The following is a 13396-nucleotide window of genomic DNA, read 5'->3' as shown; positions in this document are numbered from 1 at the left end:
AAAGCGCTCAAAGTGTTTTCACAAGTGCAAGGGGAGGGGTGCTGTCAGCCACATTTACCAGTGATTCCGACACACGCACAAATTCAAATCACTGTGCTTTATACTTACTTGTAATTTCTGCACTGAGAACGAAAAGGTGAAAACGGTGACAGGTGAGTTACAGCGACTCCATCTTTGCCTTTAAATTAACCTTTGCTCTTGGGGGCAGAAGGGGAGAGAGAGACAGGAAAACATACAAGCCCGACAGAGACCCGGCACCGAGACCCTCAGCCCAGCCCGCAGGACTCTGAAGACCTAGAGACGGCGCCCGCCACACACTAGCTGTGAACACCGACACGCAACAGGTAAGATACACAAAGAAAAAAACCAAAACCCACAGTTCCATTCTTAAAATCAAGCACAAAAACCGACAGAGAGACACAAGGCTCCCGCGTGCCCTCTGCTCTGGAGCAGCTGTCCCGGGGCAGGCGGGTGGTGTGGCCTACCCCAGCACCCCGTGACATCGCCCTCCGCAGGATGCCGGCCCGCTGACGCCCCCTCTTCTCGCCACGACGGCCACGTTCCGCAGGCGGGGAAGTGGGACACATGGGCGGCGGGGTCTGTGTGCTTTCGAGGCTGTGCCTCTGGAATGTTCTGCACTTAGGCTGCGCAGGTGGCGGGTCTGAGTTACGCTCCACACATTGTTTAAGTGCTCGCTTTATTTTTCATGTGCAAACTGTCACTGTCTAAAGCTTTCAGAAGGACGTGTACAGATCTGAACACCCTGTAGAGAGACGAGGGGATTCACGGGTTAAGGCCCCCTCCCTCCCAAGCGGGCGGGGGCGGGACGCGCTAGAGAGGATTTAGAGAAACGCCGCGTTCTGCTGCAGCTGAATCTCGTCCCTGATGCGGCCCGTCCACAGGCGGGGCCTCAGTAGGCGATTGTCCACTCCTTGACAGAGGCGTCGTGGGAGGTCGTGACCAGCGTGTGCTCATCCAGCCAGGCCAGGCTGCTGACGTGGTGTAGGCGGTGTGCATCTGGGAGGAAAGGACACGAATTTAAGGAAAACCAAATTCTCTGCTAAAATCGACACAGCCCCCGAGAACCCGAACACAGAGTGTCGCTCGTCGCACCCCTCCCTCTCCTCAGCAGGACGAGAGTCTAGAGTGACGGCAGGTGGGAGCGGGCATTGTAACCTGGCACTGCTGACGCTGGGCACTGCAGGGTGCCAGCAGCATCCCTGGCTGTACCTTCCAGACCCAGGCACGGTTGTGACAACCAAAATGTCCCCTCCCCCCAGGGCAGAAGAAAATCGATTTCTCTGTGCTATAAAGCAACAATCCACAGACGGCACACACACAGCTGCACAGGTATCTGCTGCATTTAATGGGGGTGAGGACGAACAAGGGTTGAGACGTGGGGCTGAGGACTCGTGTGACTTGCCCCTCTGTAAGTCACACCGCGGGCAAGCAGATTCCATCAGCCTTGCCTCTACCACTCGCCTTCTGACGGAAAGAAGCTGCCTGTGTGGGGCTGTCTCCTTGGCCACCTGCCCCGCTCTGAGGTGCAGGAGAGGGAGCCCCATGGGCCTTCGCCCCCAGTCTCTAGGCCTGTAGACCCATGGGTGCTGTGCTGGGCAGTTCCAGTTGTGTTCTGTGTCAGGGCTCTGCCTACATCACCACCGATTCTGTCCACATGGAAACTCGTCCATGTGCACGCCTTGGCCTAACCTCTCAGGATCTAGGAAGCCACCCCATACACAGGACCCAGAAACCCCATCCTCTACCCTGCTAGCTCTTGCTGTATCATGAACTTGCTGGAGTCTTACAACATAACTCGCTTTCCCTGTAGACCAGGCCGACCCATCTGAATCTGTTCCTGCCTGCCTCCATCCTGGACGGCCCACCCGCCTGGGCTGCAGTCTGCTGGTGCCCTCCCTCCACCTGCAGCGGGGGAAAGAGCTCTGGGGGCGGACTCTGAACTAGCTTTAAACAGGAAAGGATTCCATCTACGTTTTACACAGAAGGCTGCCTGCCGTGTAGAGCGTGGAGGAGAGGGGCCCAGGCTGCACGTGATGGCTAGGGAGGAGCGGTTCATGAGGGAGAGGCGGCGGGGTGGGACTTGAGGACGGAAGTTAAGATCTACCCTAGACAGGCACAGCGCCACCTGGGGCCACGGGCCACGTGACTACAGAGCCCTTGAAGTGACCTACTTGCCACATGTGGAAATAACATGTTGGGATAAAATTTACTATTAATAATTCCACCTTGTTCTCTTTAAAATGTGGCTGCTAGATACACGTGGCTCACATTATACTTCTGTTGGACATTGCTATAGCAGAGAGTAAGAACCTGGTCTGGAGTTCAGATTTAAGGGGGTGCAATGGGAGAAGGGAAGGTGCTGTGGTGTGAACATGTGTCCCCCCAAAATTCTTAAAGTGAAGACTGAACGCCCAGCGTGACAGTGCTGGGAGGGGGGCCTTCGGGAGGAGCTCAGGTCATGAACAGGATGGGTGCCTTAGAAAGAGGCCACCCAGCACTCCCTCTCCCCTTCTCCCAAACGAGGACACAAGGAGAAGTCTGTGACCCAGAAGAGGGCCCTCACCGGACCATGCGACACCCCGATCTCGGGCTTCTAGGCTTCAGAACTGTGAGCACTAAATTTCTGTGTTTACAAGCCACCCAATCTGTGTGTTTTGTTACAGCAGCCCAAATGGAACTACGACAGAAAGTGTCAGGAATGACCCGCTTCCTCAGCACCTGTCCCACGCATGGAGACCACCTGCTCTCACGCTGGGAATTCGAGTGCCCTCAGGTGCGCTGGGTGTCTGGCAGGGGTGGGCAGAGGCCAGGGTTTGCTGAAGAGAATGAGAGCTAGGCCTCTATGGGGTCTCCTCCTCAGCAGCACAGACACGTAAGCCCTAGGGCTAGTGCCTGGGGACCCCTGGCCCATGGGCATTCCCTGCCAACATTGGTGCGAGAGTCACCTTGGATCTTGACCCTGGTCTCGGGGTCACTGAGGGTCCAGACGTACACCATCATGTCCATGCCGCCAGAGGCAAAATGCTCGTTGTCTGGTGACCAGGCCAGGCAGACGATCTTTGCATGGTGACCATAAAAAAGGTTGTTCTCCTAGATGGAGGGTGAAAACAGAGGAGGCGGGTCAGAGTTCAGGCCAGGGTCAGCAAGCATCATCTCCTCTAACCCTCACCATGACAATAAGGAGGGCTGGCATTTACGAAGCGCATTCTCTGTGACAGGCAACTCTTACCAACTCACCACCACCTCGTGAGAACCCGAGGTGATTGCCACTCTTAGAGAGGGGGAAACAAGGCCCAGAAAGGTGTCCTCCAGGACCACCCTCAATCACAGCCTCTACACCAGTGCTGGACGTGCCTGCTCGCCTCCAGAGCTCTCAGGCTAGTGAGGGGACAGAAATGTCTGCCGAATGATGAAGAGACGGCAGTGCCTGGAGGCTGGCCTGCCTCTCCCCAGAGACCCACCCCTTGTGGAGCCTGCAGCCAGGTGCATCCTCAGCCACAGGCTTTGTGTGCCACCATTTCCGAAGTGTGTCCCAGCCTTGAAGCCCTGTCTCATCACAGGGATGGACGTGGATGACCAGTAACACTTTCCTGACACGTTGGGGCACCTTTCCTTCAAAGCGCCCACCTTGTTGCTAATCCCCAGGAACAGGTGACTTCACCACCATCTCTCTTTCAAGTTTGCCTCTTCTGTCCTTTGTTGATTCTGCTCTTGTGAATTACTCAGCATGTCCTAAGCAGGACTTAAGTTATGTGCAGATGAAATTGCTTAAAATGTGATGAGTGCAAAATCTAATAAACGTGGCGCGAGGCCCTGGGGAGGGGTGTCATCCTGAGGTCACGGGTGCATGCTCACCACAGTGTATACTTTCACTCACCTGTGCCTTTCCCTATATGTAAATTTTACAGCAAAAGATAAAACGAAGACACTGCTGAACTCTAGTTAGTATGTGAGCTGGAGTATTTATGGGGAAATGTACCGAGGCCTGTGATTTACTTTAAATGCACCACAAAGCAGATTACTGGATGGATAGACAACAGAACATGGTAAAGTGATAACAGCAGAATCGAGGTAGTAAATTCTCTCAACGTTGTAGATTTCAAAACCGTCACACTGTGGTGGGGGCAGGGTAGGCTGTCGCGGTGGAGAGTCCGGGAACCAAGGAGCCCCACCCGTCCTATCGCAGCAGCTCTTCCACACCCAGTGACCGAACCTCTCCTCTCCTCACCGAAGTCTAGCGTTTGTGAAACGGGACCACACCTGCCCAGAGCAGAGCCCAACTGGCGATGAAAGAGGACCACTCTCTAACCTCACGGGGAGTTCCCTCAGCCGTCCTCCCAACACAGGACCCGCCTGTTCTGCTCGGAGGGAATGAGCTCCCAGGTGCCTTTGCGACTGGGCCCTCCCCTCCCAATCCACTGCCCAGCTCCCCAAGAACGAGAAGTGTCAGGACGATCCGCGCTCACATCTGACAGGGTTTTAATGAAACTGAAAGTCCGGTCTAAGCCCTTTGACAGAGCAGAAAAATAAGGTCCCAGAGGCCAGAATGTTATTAGCAAGGCCGGCCAGATGAACCAATTATCTGGTCTTCACAGCAAGCCTCGCTGCACCTAGATCCCTAACTTTGGCAGCTGTGCTCTATCTCAATTACAAGACAGACCACAGGTGCCCGCCACAAGCTCCCAGACACTAGGGAAAGTCTCCCTGTCCCAGGTCACTCATGCTCTGAGAGTGATGAAGCCATGTGGTCTCATTTGTATCCACCTGGTTGGTGACGACAGGAGAGAAACTTTGGCCCCCGCCCGCCATCTGCACTGCCCAGCATGGGGACAGAGGGCAGTCCACCCACTTACCGAGTAGCCGTCAGCAACGCTGAAGACTGTGACCACTTTGCTGGCATCACACACGGCGAGGAAGGCACCATCGTGGGAATACGCCACGTCGGTCACAGGGCCCTTGGCCTCCAGGAGCTTGCCCTCGTCCTTGAGCGTGGTGCCCAGGATGGAGTACAGGCGGACATTCCCGTCCTGCAGGACAGAGGGGCAGTGGGTCACACACACACTGTCGATGCCCTTCTTTCTGGAGGGAGAGGCTGGGGTATCAGTAAGAAGTGCTTTTCCCTCTATCTGCTGCCCCAACTCAGCCACCAGCCCACGTACTGCCCCCGCAGCCAGGCGAGCTGCTCCTTCCACAGGGCACCAGAGGATGCCTCCTCAAGTCCCTCAGAGCTCTCCTGGCTTACTCAGCACAGCGGCAGAATTACTCGGAAGATGGTTAAAATGCAGAATCTTAGGCACCCCCAATTCGGATTCTGCATATTTGGGTGCTCAAGAATCTGCTTTTCTTCATGAATACTTTAAAAAGTTCCAATGCAGCTATTCACAGGCTGAGAAAACGCCTGTACTTGTGTCAACTCTCCGGCAAGGGCCCTCGACCATCTGGCCTTGTCCCCTCCAGCCACACCATCTGGCCCCTCGTGCTCCCTGCCTGCTCCCAGCCCCCAGCCGATTCCTTCAGGCTCCAGGCTCCCCTCTCTGGTGAAACTTCCCTCTGTCCAGCCCGCCAGCTCCTACAGACTCCCTAGGCATCGCGGTCCAGGCACATCTCGGGGAAGGCACACCTGCTCTTCCACAGGGCATGCGCCACTCAGCCACTGGCTGTCCCTGAACTCCAGGGGTCCTCGAGCCAGAGATGCCTACAGAATGTTCAACAGCCCAGTTCCGCTCTGCTCCCCAGCTGTAGCCTCCAGGAGCTGCCTGGGCATCTATGCTGACGGTCCCACCTGTGCTTTGGGAGCTCAGCTAGGGTGGAGGCACTTTGGGCACCTCCCCTCTAGGCCAGGGATCCCCTCAATTTTATGCTCCCAGAGCCCTGTCCAGGGCCAGGCCCTGAGAAGCGTAACACATGCTGGAATGAATCAGTGAAGGTGGCAAGGCGAGCAGAAGGGGGCCTGAGAAGGAAAAGGGAAGTATTGGGGTGGGTGGGGACCCTGTGAATGCCCGAGGCTGCCCTGCAAGGCAATCAGGGACCAGCTCGTCCTCTCAGGGCAGCTGAGCTGTCGGCCTTCCAGACAACCACAAGGTCTGCTATGTCCACGACGCCCTCCTGCTTTGCCTCTCTTGCGGGAGGAACACCAAGTTCAGCCCCAGGAGGCTCTCTGAGCACAGCAGTCCTTGAGGCCACTGACCAGCCCACTCTATGCCTCACGCAGCAGGAGTCTGGGCTCTGTAGTCTTGTGAAGAGGAACCTGCCCCCAAGGGAAACTGGAAGGAAGGGAAAGGCTGCATTCACAGATGGCACATGGAGATCATGGGAACCACACACTGCCGATGTCCACCGTCAGGGTGAGTGACACTCACCCGCTGGAATGTTATAACATCATTAAAATAAATGACACTCGTATGTATGGGACAATGGGGTAACTCCATAGAAACGCAGATGTGCACCTGTGGGATGTACAAAAATGCACAGGCCTAGGACTGGAGACAAGTTGGAAAGATGAAAACTGCCGACGCCTCAAGGTCCTAGCTGAGAGAATGGACTACCTAGCAATCTCTTTTTCAAGAGATAAAAGGGAAGGTCTAAGAAGCAGGGCATGGTGATGTGGCTGTGCCAGAGGAACAGCAGGTTCAAATCCCACCTCTGACCTGAACCTCCTGCCCCAGGACCCTGGCTGGGAACCCCTCCCTAAAAAGGCAAAGGCTGTTTCTCAGGACACGCCTGAGGGTGGGTGGGGAGCAGCCTGGCCCGTGAGGAGAGGCTGGCTCTCGAGCTGGCTCAGTTCCACATCCGGCACCTCCAGATGAGACGGGGCCCGGCATGAAACGCCTGCCCGGCCTCTGGCACAGGGATGGCGCTGCCCAAGCACTGGCTTCCCCCACTAGAGCGAAAGGCCTGATGTTCCAGCCGCAGAATCATTCACCAGCGACCCTGCCCTCGCAGGGCCAGGTGAGGACGGAGGCAGTGTGGCCCGCACTCAGACCTGGGCTGAGTAGACAAACCCTGCAGTCCACGCAGCACTAGTCTTCCTTAGAGAGCCGGAGAACTACAGTGTGGACGACAGAGTCCACAAGTCAGAACTCCAGGAAAACCGTGAAACCATCAGGATAGTACTTTACTTCGCAGGTGTTAGGATCTGCTTGTCACTCTCCTCCCTGCAAGCTCCCAGCCCAGCTTGTCAGCACCACTCCTGTCCCAACACGCCACACTCTCGCGCTCCTCAGCCACTCACGGGACCCTCACCGAGGCCACAATGTCCCCTCCTCTGGGCTCCCTGCCGTGTGCTTCAGCACAGCCCCTCCTCACCGCGGGGCCCTCTGTCTCCTCCACACCACTGCACAGGCCAGGACGAGTGTCCTGGAGGCTGGGCAGCCCAAGGGGGCTCTCACTCAGGCAGCAGGAGATGTCCCAGGCTGGTTCCCAGGGGCCCAGTCCCACTGCCCTCCCGTGTGCCCTGAGACAGAACCACACTCACGCAGCTCAGGTCGCCCCAAACCACCCAGATACCCAGAAAGCGAAGGCAACGGGGTCCTTACCGCGCCCCCGACAGCCACCATGTCACCGCTGGGGTGCACTGCCACAACTTCGGGCTCGTAGCCGGGGTTGTCGATGCTGAAGCACTTCTTCTGATCCTTCAGCAGGACGATCTAGGAAGCATGCAGACAGCCAGTTAGAGCCGCAAAGGCCTGGGACAGACGGGTCAGTCCTAGTCTATGGTCCGTCCCAACCCTCCCGGGGGCAGGACAGTGCGGGGCCAGGCGGGCTCCAGCCACACTGACTGGGCTCAGGCCTGTGCTGAGATGTGCTTCCTTCCTCATCAGTCAGTGGGCACAGTGACAGTTCTTAGTCACAGGACTGCAATAAACATTGGCTGTCACCACCACCATCGTCACTACGTTACTGCTACCACTACTGGCACCGACCTCCCAGGAAGCCACGTGGCGTGGGGACTTTAGTTCCTCCAGCCCCACAATGAGCACGATAAACGAGCTTTGCTCAACAGAGTTCTCAGAAGGCGCAAGAGGACAAAAGCATTTGGAAATGACGAGGCTCTAAATCAACACTGGAAATGAACATGACACGTGAGGATTCTCAGTTCTGGCTTCCCAGGTCCGAGGAATCACCCTTCAAACTCTGACCCAGAGTGTATGAAACATCCAATGTGCGTCCGCTTGTTAGTCTCCCACAGCCTGATGCCCCCTCTTAGAGGGAGAAAACTGGGGGTCCCCAGGCAGACAACAGAGCTGGGACCGCCCCCCAGGCCCATGGAGGCTCTCTGCTCTCCACCAGCATAACTAGCCTGAATGCAAGGACAAGGACAGGGCAGATGGCTCACAGTAAGGTGGTCTGGAGGCACCCCGGCGCACCTATCCTGCGCTCCACCCCACCAGCACCTGCCTTCCTACTCTGACAGGGACAGGACAGAGTCCTTAGGTGGGGGTGAGTGCCCAGGTGCCCAGGCCCTAAGGAAGGGCTCTGGAGACAGACAGCCCAGGGCCTGATCCTACTGCCTGTGGGCACAGCTCATGACCCGCCTGAGCCTCAGCCTCCTGGGGGGTAAGAACCTAGCGATGCCCAGACATCAGGAGGATGGAAATTCAGCGCTCAGGGTCACTAAATATCTAATAAAAGCAAAGAAAAACACTAATTCACGTCCACACACATTGCTAAGAGTGTTGCATGCCTTACATCCCTAGGAGATGGCAAGATCTCCTTCCCATGGTATAGAGAAGAAAATGGGGTGCAAAGAGAGTCCACCACATGCCCAAGGCCTCACAGCTCTTAGAGCTGAGCCAGGACTCATGCCTGGGCCGCAGGATCCTGGAATCCCTGCCCTGGCCACCACCCTGTAGCTTCTACCCTCTGGCAACAAGCAGAGGTTACCCCACATCGGGGGCCGTCTACTGCCTCCTGCTCCTACTTGCTCCTTGCTATCCCTCCTAGTTTTAACTTACTGGACTGTTCCTGGACAGTGTGGCCGAGATCTGTGATAGCTCTGGCTTCATCTCGTCGTACCCCTGCCAGCTGTCCCACTAAGGGCAGGCAGGCCCCCTCCCCAACCTCCCGCTTCCACGTGTATCGTGGGCTGAGGGAGGCGGGGGAGGTACTGGGCGGATGGGAGGCAGCAGCCTCACTAAAATCCATTCCTGAAAATGCACTCGAGAGAAACATTCACCTCTGTCATCTGCCCGACTCAGGAGTGGGCTTACCTATGTGATGGATAAGGACCGGGGGCATAAGCATTTGCCCAAATTTGCCTAAGAGGCAAGATCTGGACCTGGCTGTTTCCTGACCGAAAACCAAGAGCCCCTCCTAGCACATCCTGCTGACTCTGTGATCTGCAACGGGGCGTTCCACAGAAGCCTCCTCCCTAGAGCAGGGGCCACAGATGCCTGTGAGAACCGGGTGAGTAACAGCACATCACAGAACAATCGTGCACACCCGATCCCAAGGGGCTGGGACTCATCAGAACCTGTGGGCCCAGGGTAGGAGCCCTGCTTGGGCCTGTCCCGGCATTCTCACCGGCCCCTCCTGAGCGGAGCAGCAGGCCTGCCCCTCTCTGAACGCGCTCATGTCACCCTCACTGTGCACCCCAGAGGAGGGCCTGGCGTGACGGCCACTCCACAGACAGGAAACCGAGGTCTGGAGATGCAGAGCTCTGCCTGAGGCCCTGCGGCTGTGAGAAGGCGGGCCTACTGCAGAGCCCAGGCTCTCACCCTCTCACCTGCAAAGGCCAGGTGTGCAGACACCGAGGCTGGAAGAGCCCACGCCACAGAGAAGCAGCCCTTCTAGAACGTCGCCTTTCAGTCTCTCCCCCACCCCGCCAAGGCGCTCCAAGCCATTTATTCCTTCTGTGCCCCCACTGGCCACTCAGGCTGTTTGCAATAATTGCTTGGCAGGAAGTCTGTGTTATCTAGGACACACAGAAATCCATTCCCCCGAAGCAATTAAGTTCACAGAACGAGGAGGGCAGTGGATCCTGAACAGCAGCTTTCTTTAGCATGGTTTGTCACTTGCGCCAACGGGGCTCGGTCACACCTGCCTTCTCCAGGCCACATGCTGGGATGCCACGTCCACGGAGCAGAATCCTGCACAAAGTGGGTTAGGCTTGGGTCTCAGTCAAGGGTGCTTCATTCCAGAAAGTGCAGAAGAGTAGCATGTAGGTGACCTCGCTTTCTTGAACGAGAACCCAGGCTGTAGAGTTGGAACACCAAACCCATTCGGACTTGGGAGGCCCCCTGCCATCATATGGCCTTGGGGAAGTCACCAGATCACACTAACCCTCAGCCTCCCTGTTCATGAAAGGAATTTATGATGGTACAAGACGACCAATAGGTGTCCTCATATTCCTCCCTGTGAGCTGTCAGGGATGAGAAAACTGAAGCTCAGCGAGGGTAGGAAAATGCCTGAAGTCACACAGCTCCGATGCTGCAGGGCTGGGGTTTGAACACGAGCGAAGACAGAACCACCCTTGTAGGCCTCACGGGCAGATGGACGTGCAGGGTGGTCTAACTCCCAAGTGCAGGCTCTGACCAGGCTGCCCGGGTTCAAATCCCAGCTCTGCTCTTCTGCCAGCCGCAGACCTTGGGCAGCTCACCCTCTCTCTGCCTGTTTCCTCATCAGTGCAACGGGGACCACACTGTGCCTGACTGACGGGACTGCTGAGGATTAAAGGAGCGAATGCATGTGAAGCCCTAGCAGAGTGCAAACAGCACTCAATAAAATCGTCTGTTAGAGCGACTGTCAAACGGGAAACGAGCAGGATTTAGACAGACACTGAACGGCTGCCAGCTCTGATCTGCCATCCACTCTCTTCCAGCCAAGGCTGCGGTGGGACTGTACCTGCCCAATGCACACGACCACGGCGTATCCTCCAGGGCCGACGGCGACGCACTTCGGTTGAACATCCAGTTTCACAACTCCCTGTCCGCTGAGAGAGAGAAGGGAAAATGTGTCATTTCCATCTCCACGGGCTCAGTGTAGGTATTAAAGACACACTTCCTGCAAACCCACGGCAACTCAGGCTGTTTCAGAGAAAAGAATTCTACAGCAATCTATACTGAAGGAGCAGTTTGCTAAAACACGGGAGTCAAAAATGACTCAGATTCTGGAAGAGATTAGAAATCACGCTGGGGGCTGGGGGCGTGGGGAAGGTGGTGGCGAAAGGAAGTAAAGCGAGTGATTTCTGTTCCTGCTTATCTGTGACAGGACCCGCCACCCTATCACTGTGCCCAGTCATGGCTTCCGTCCCATCTGTTGACCACAGGCCCTGTGTTCCCTAGGCACAAACAGAACCGAGCTGTGCTCCCCTGACTCCTGAGGTCATAACCAGTCTTCCCAACAGGGTAATTTTCAAAAGTAATCTGTTACTTTTCATGGGTGAAAACCACGTTATCTCTACTTTTAGCTAATGCTATGAAACGCAGCCTAGAAAAATTTGCACGCACACACAGACTTCTTGAAAACGGTAAACTGGGGAAAATTCCATGGAACTGGGCCAAGTGTGGTGTCCTCAAGGCTCACTGGATGGGCACCTGTGGCAAGGTGACCAGCTGAGGCTCAGGGCAGCAGCACAGCCCCCTGCCCGCCATGGGAAGATATTCACAAGCGGCGTGCTAATGCCAGGGGTCCCTGCAGGGCAGCATGAAGAGATGACTGGCCCTGGACACCTGGGTTCTGGGGCAGCTTCCACACTTTTCACCAGGCTTGACTCACTCACAATGTCTAGTTTGATGCCAGGCAAGTGAGACCCACAAAACTTATGGGGTGCTGGAGGCATGGAGTCTGACCATCCACGAGTCAGAACACGTCCCTCCTTCCTGCTCACCTTGCACTGAGACAGCAGCTCATCTGTTAACAGATGCCATCCCAGCTCCAACGACTGCTGACCAGGAGCACCGGAGCCAAACCAAACCCAATGCTCCTTCTACTCAGGTCACCTGTGTGCCGTCTGTCCTTGTGAAGGACCTGCCATGTGCCAGGTGCCTCTGACAGTCTCGCTGGACCTTTCCAATGGCCGAAGCAGGCTCTGCGGTCACCGGTTACCCTCCTTTACTGACGAAGGGGGAGCTCGGCGAGACCTGCTCTGCCTGGATTCCCAGGCAGAGTGTGCCTGGTCTGGTCTGTGCAGGCCGCCTGGCACAGGGCAGGGCATCAGGAGAGTAAGTGCTCAGGGAAGAAGTGAGACAAGCAGAGAAAACGTGTCATGAGCACTAAGCACTAGAAGCAGAGGGCCTTTGTGGGGCTCTGTGGTGCATTCTGGACCCCCAGACCCTGATGCACCCCAGTCCTCGGGCGGCTCTCACCTGTAGTCCCTCAGAGTGAGGTTGGTGTACCGCACCGTATCGTCCATGCTGCAGCTCACCAGCTGCCCAGACTCGTCCACGGTCATCCTGGATACCTGGTTCGTGTGGCCCTTTCCAGCAAAGGAGTCATTTTCCCCTGTCTCCGAATCCCAGTAATGTGGGGCAGGGGTTAAGGAAAAGCCTAACTCCAGGAGGTGGTACGTGCCCTCTGGGGAGGCCGTGGCCAATCCCTCATCCCGGGCAGCATGTGGGGGGCAGGAGAGCGAGCTGCGCCTGAGGGGAACTCCTGGCGCATGTCCAAATTCGAATTTCAGAGAGCAGACGTTCTGGAAAACCAGCAAGACGGCCTGGGTGCAGGCCAGCACGCTATTTATAACCCAACTTGCCCAGTTAGAGACAGACTGTCTAAGCCTCCTAGGACAGTGTCGCACAAGGCTGCCAGGGCAGATCTCAGACTCGTGCTGCCATAGCAGTTAGTGCTGGGAACACGCATCAGAACCGAAGTGGTGGCTCCTGCATTAAAGGGACAGCACTCTTGGGGCAGAGGCTTCAGAAGGAAGCTGCTTTTCACTGTGACTGTAGCTGAGCCAACGCTTCATCCTGCTCTTTCTGTAGCCTGCGGTCAAGCCTCTGACCATTAATAGGAAGCTGGCTGTGCCCCGCTGCTGAGCCGATGGCCACCCAGGTGCCGCCGGGTGACGGCCCGCGGCGGATCCACCTTGGCGGGGCTGGTGTGTGGACTGTAAGCTCGAGGGGCTCAGGTGGGACATGTGTTTTAAGTTATGAAATTCTTCTTTCAGGTCAACAAAGAGAATCTCATTTTACATAAAGACCATTGTTCCCTTTGGGGAGCCACGCGTGTACTCCATCAACACCTTCTCGTGACGCAGACCCCAGCCATCGACCCTAAGGAAATGTGTTAAGTGTTAGAGGTTAGAGGTTACTGTCCTGGTGCACTGATGCAGGGATGAGCAGGGAGAGGAAGGGTGGCACCAGTAAGGGGGTGATGCTGGGCCCGCTGCGGACACACAGCTACAGATTTTCATGCTGTGCTAGGAACTTCTCTGCCC

At 56.3% G+C, this 13396-nt stretch overlaps 1 protein-coding gene across 1 annotated transcript in view; it reads right to left on the bottom strand.

The window, feature by feature from the left end:
* Window positions 1–680: 680 nt before the first annotated feature.
* The window catches only part of WDR1 (WD repeat domain 1), a 43683-nt gene continuing 30967 nt past the window's right edge, over window positions 681–13396 (bottom strand). The window contains exons 10-15 of the mRNA XM_046656344.1: window positions 12327–12483; window positions 10864–10951; window positions 7557–7667; window positions 4875–5048; window positions 2967–3111; window positions 681–1017 (exon numbers count right to left, since the gene is read on the bottom strand). Of these exons, the coding sequence (XP_046512300.1) occupies window positions 911–1017; window positions 2967–3111; window positions 4875–5048; window positions 7557–7667; window positions 10864–10951; window positions 12327–12483 (782 nt within the window). The 3' untranslated portion in view covers window positions 681–910. The remainder of the gene's footprint in view (window positions 1018–2966; window positions 3112–4874; window positions 5049–7556; window positions 7668–10863; window positions 10952–12326; window positions 12484–13396) is intronic.

Source organism: Equus quagga, chromosome 3 (genome assembly GCF_021613505.1).
Source record: "Equus quagga isolate Etosha38 chromosome 3, UCLA_HA_Equagga_1.0, whole genome shotgun sequence".
Taxonomy (NCBI): domain Eukaryota; kingdom Metazoa; phylum Chordata; class Mammalia; order Perissodactyla; family Equidae; genus Equus; species Equus quagga.
The sequence above is the reverse complement of the archived record's forward strand: the minus strand, read 5'-3'. Positions and strand labels throughout refer to the sequence as shown.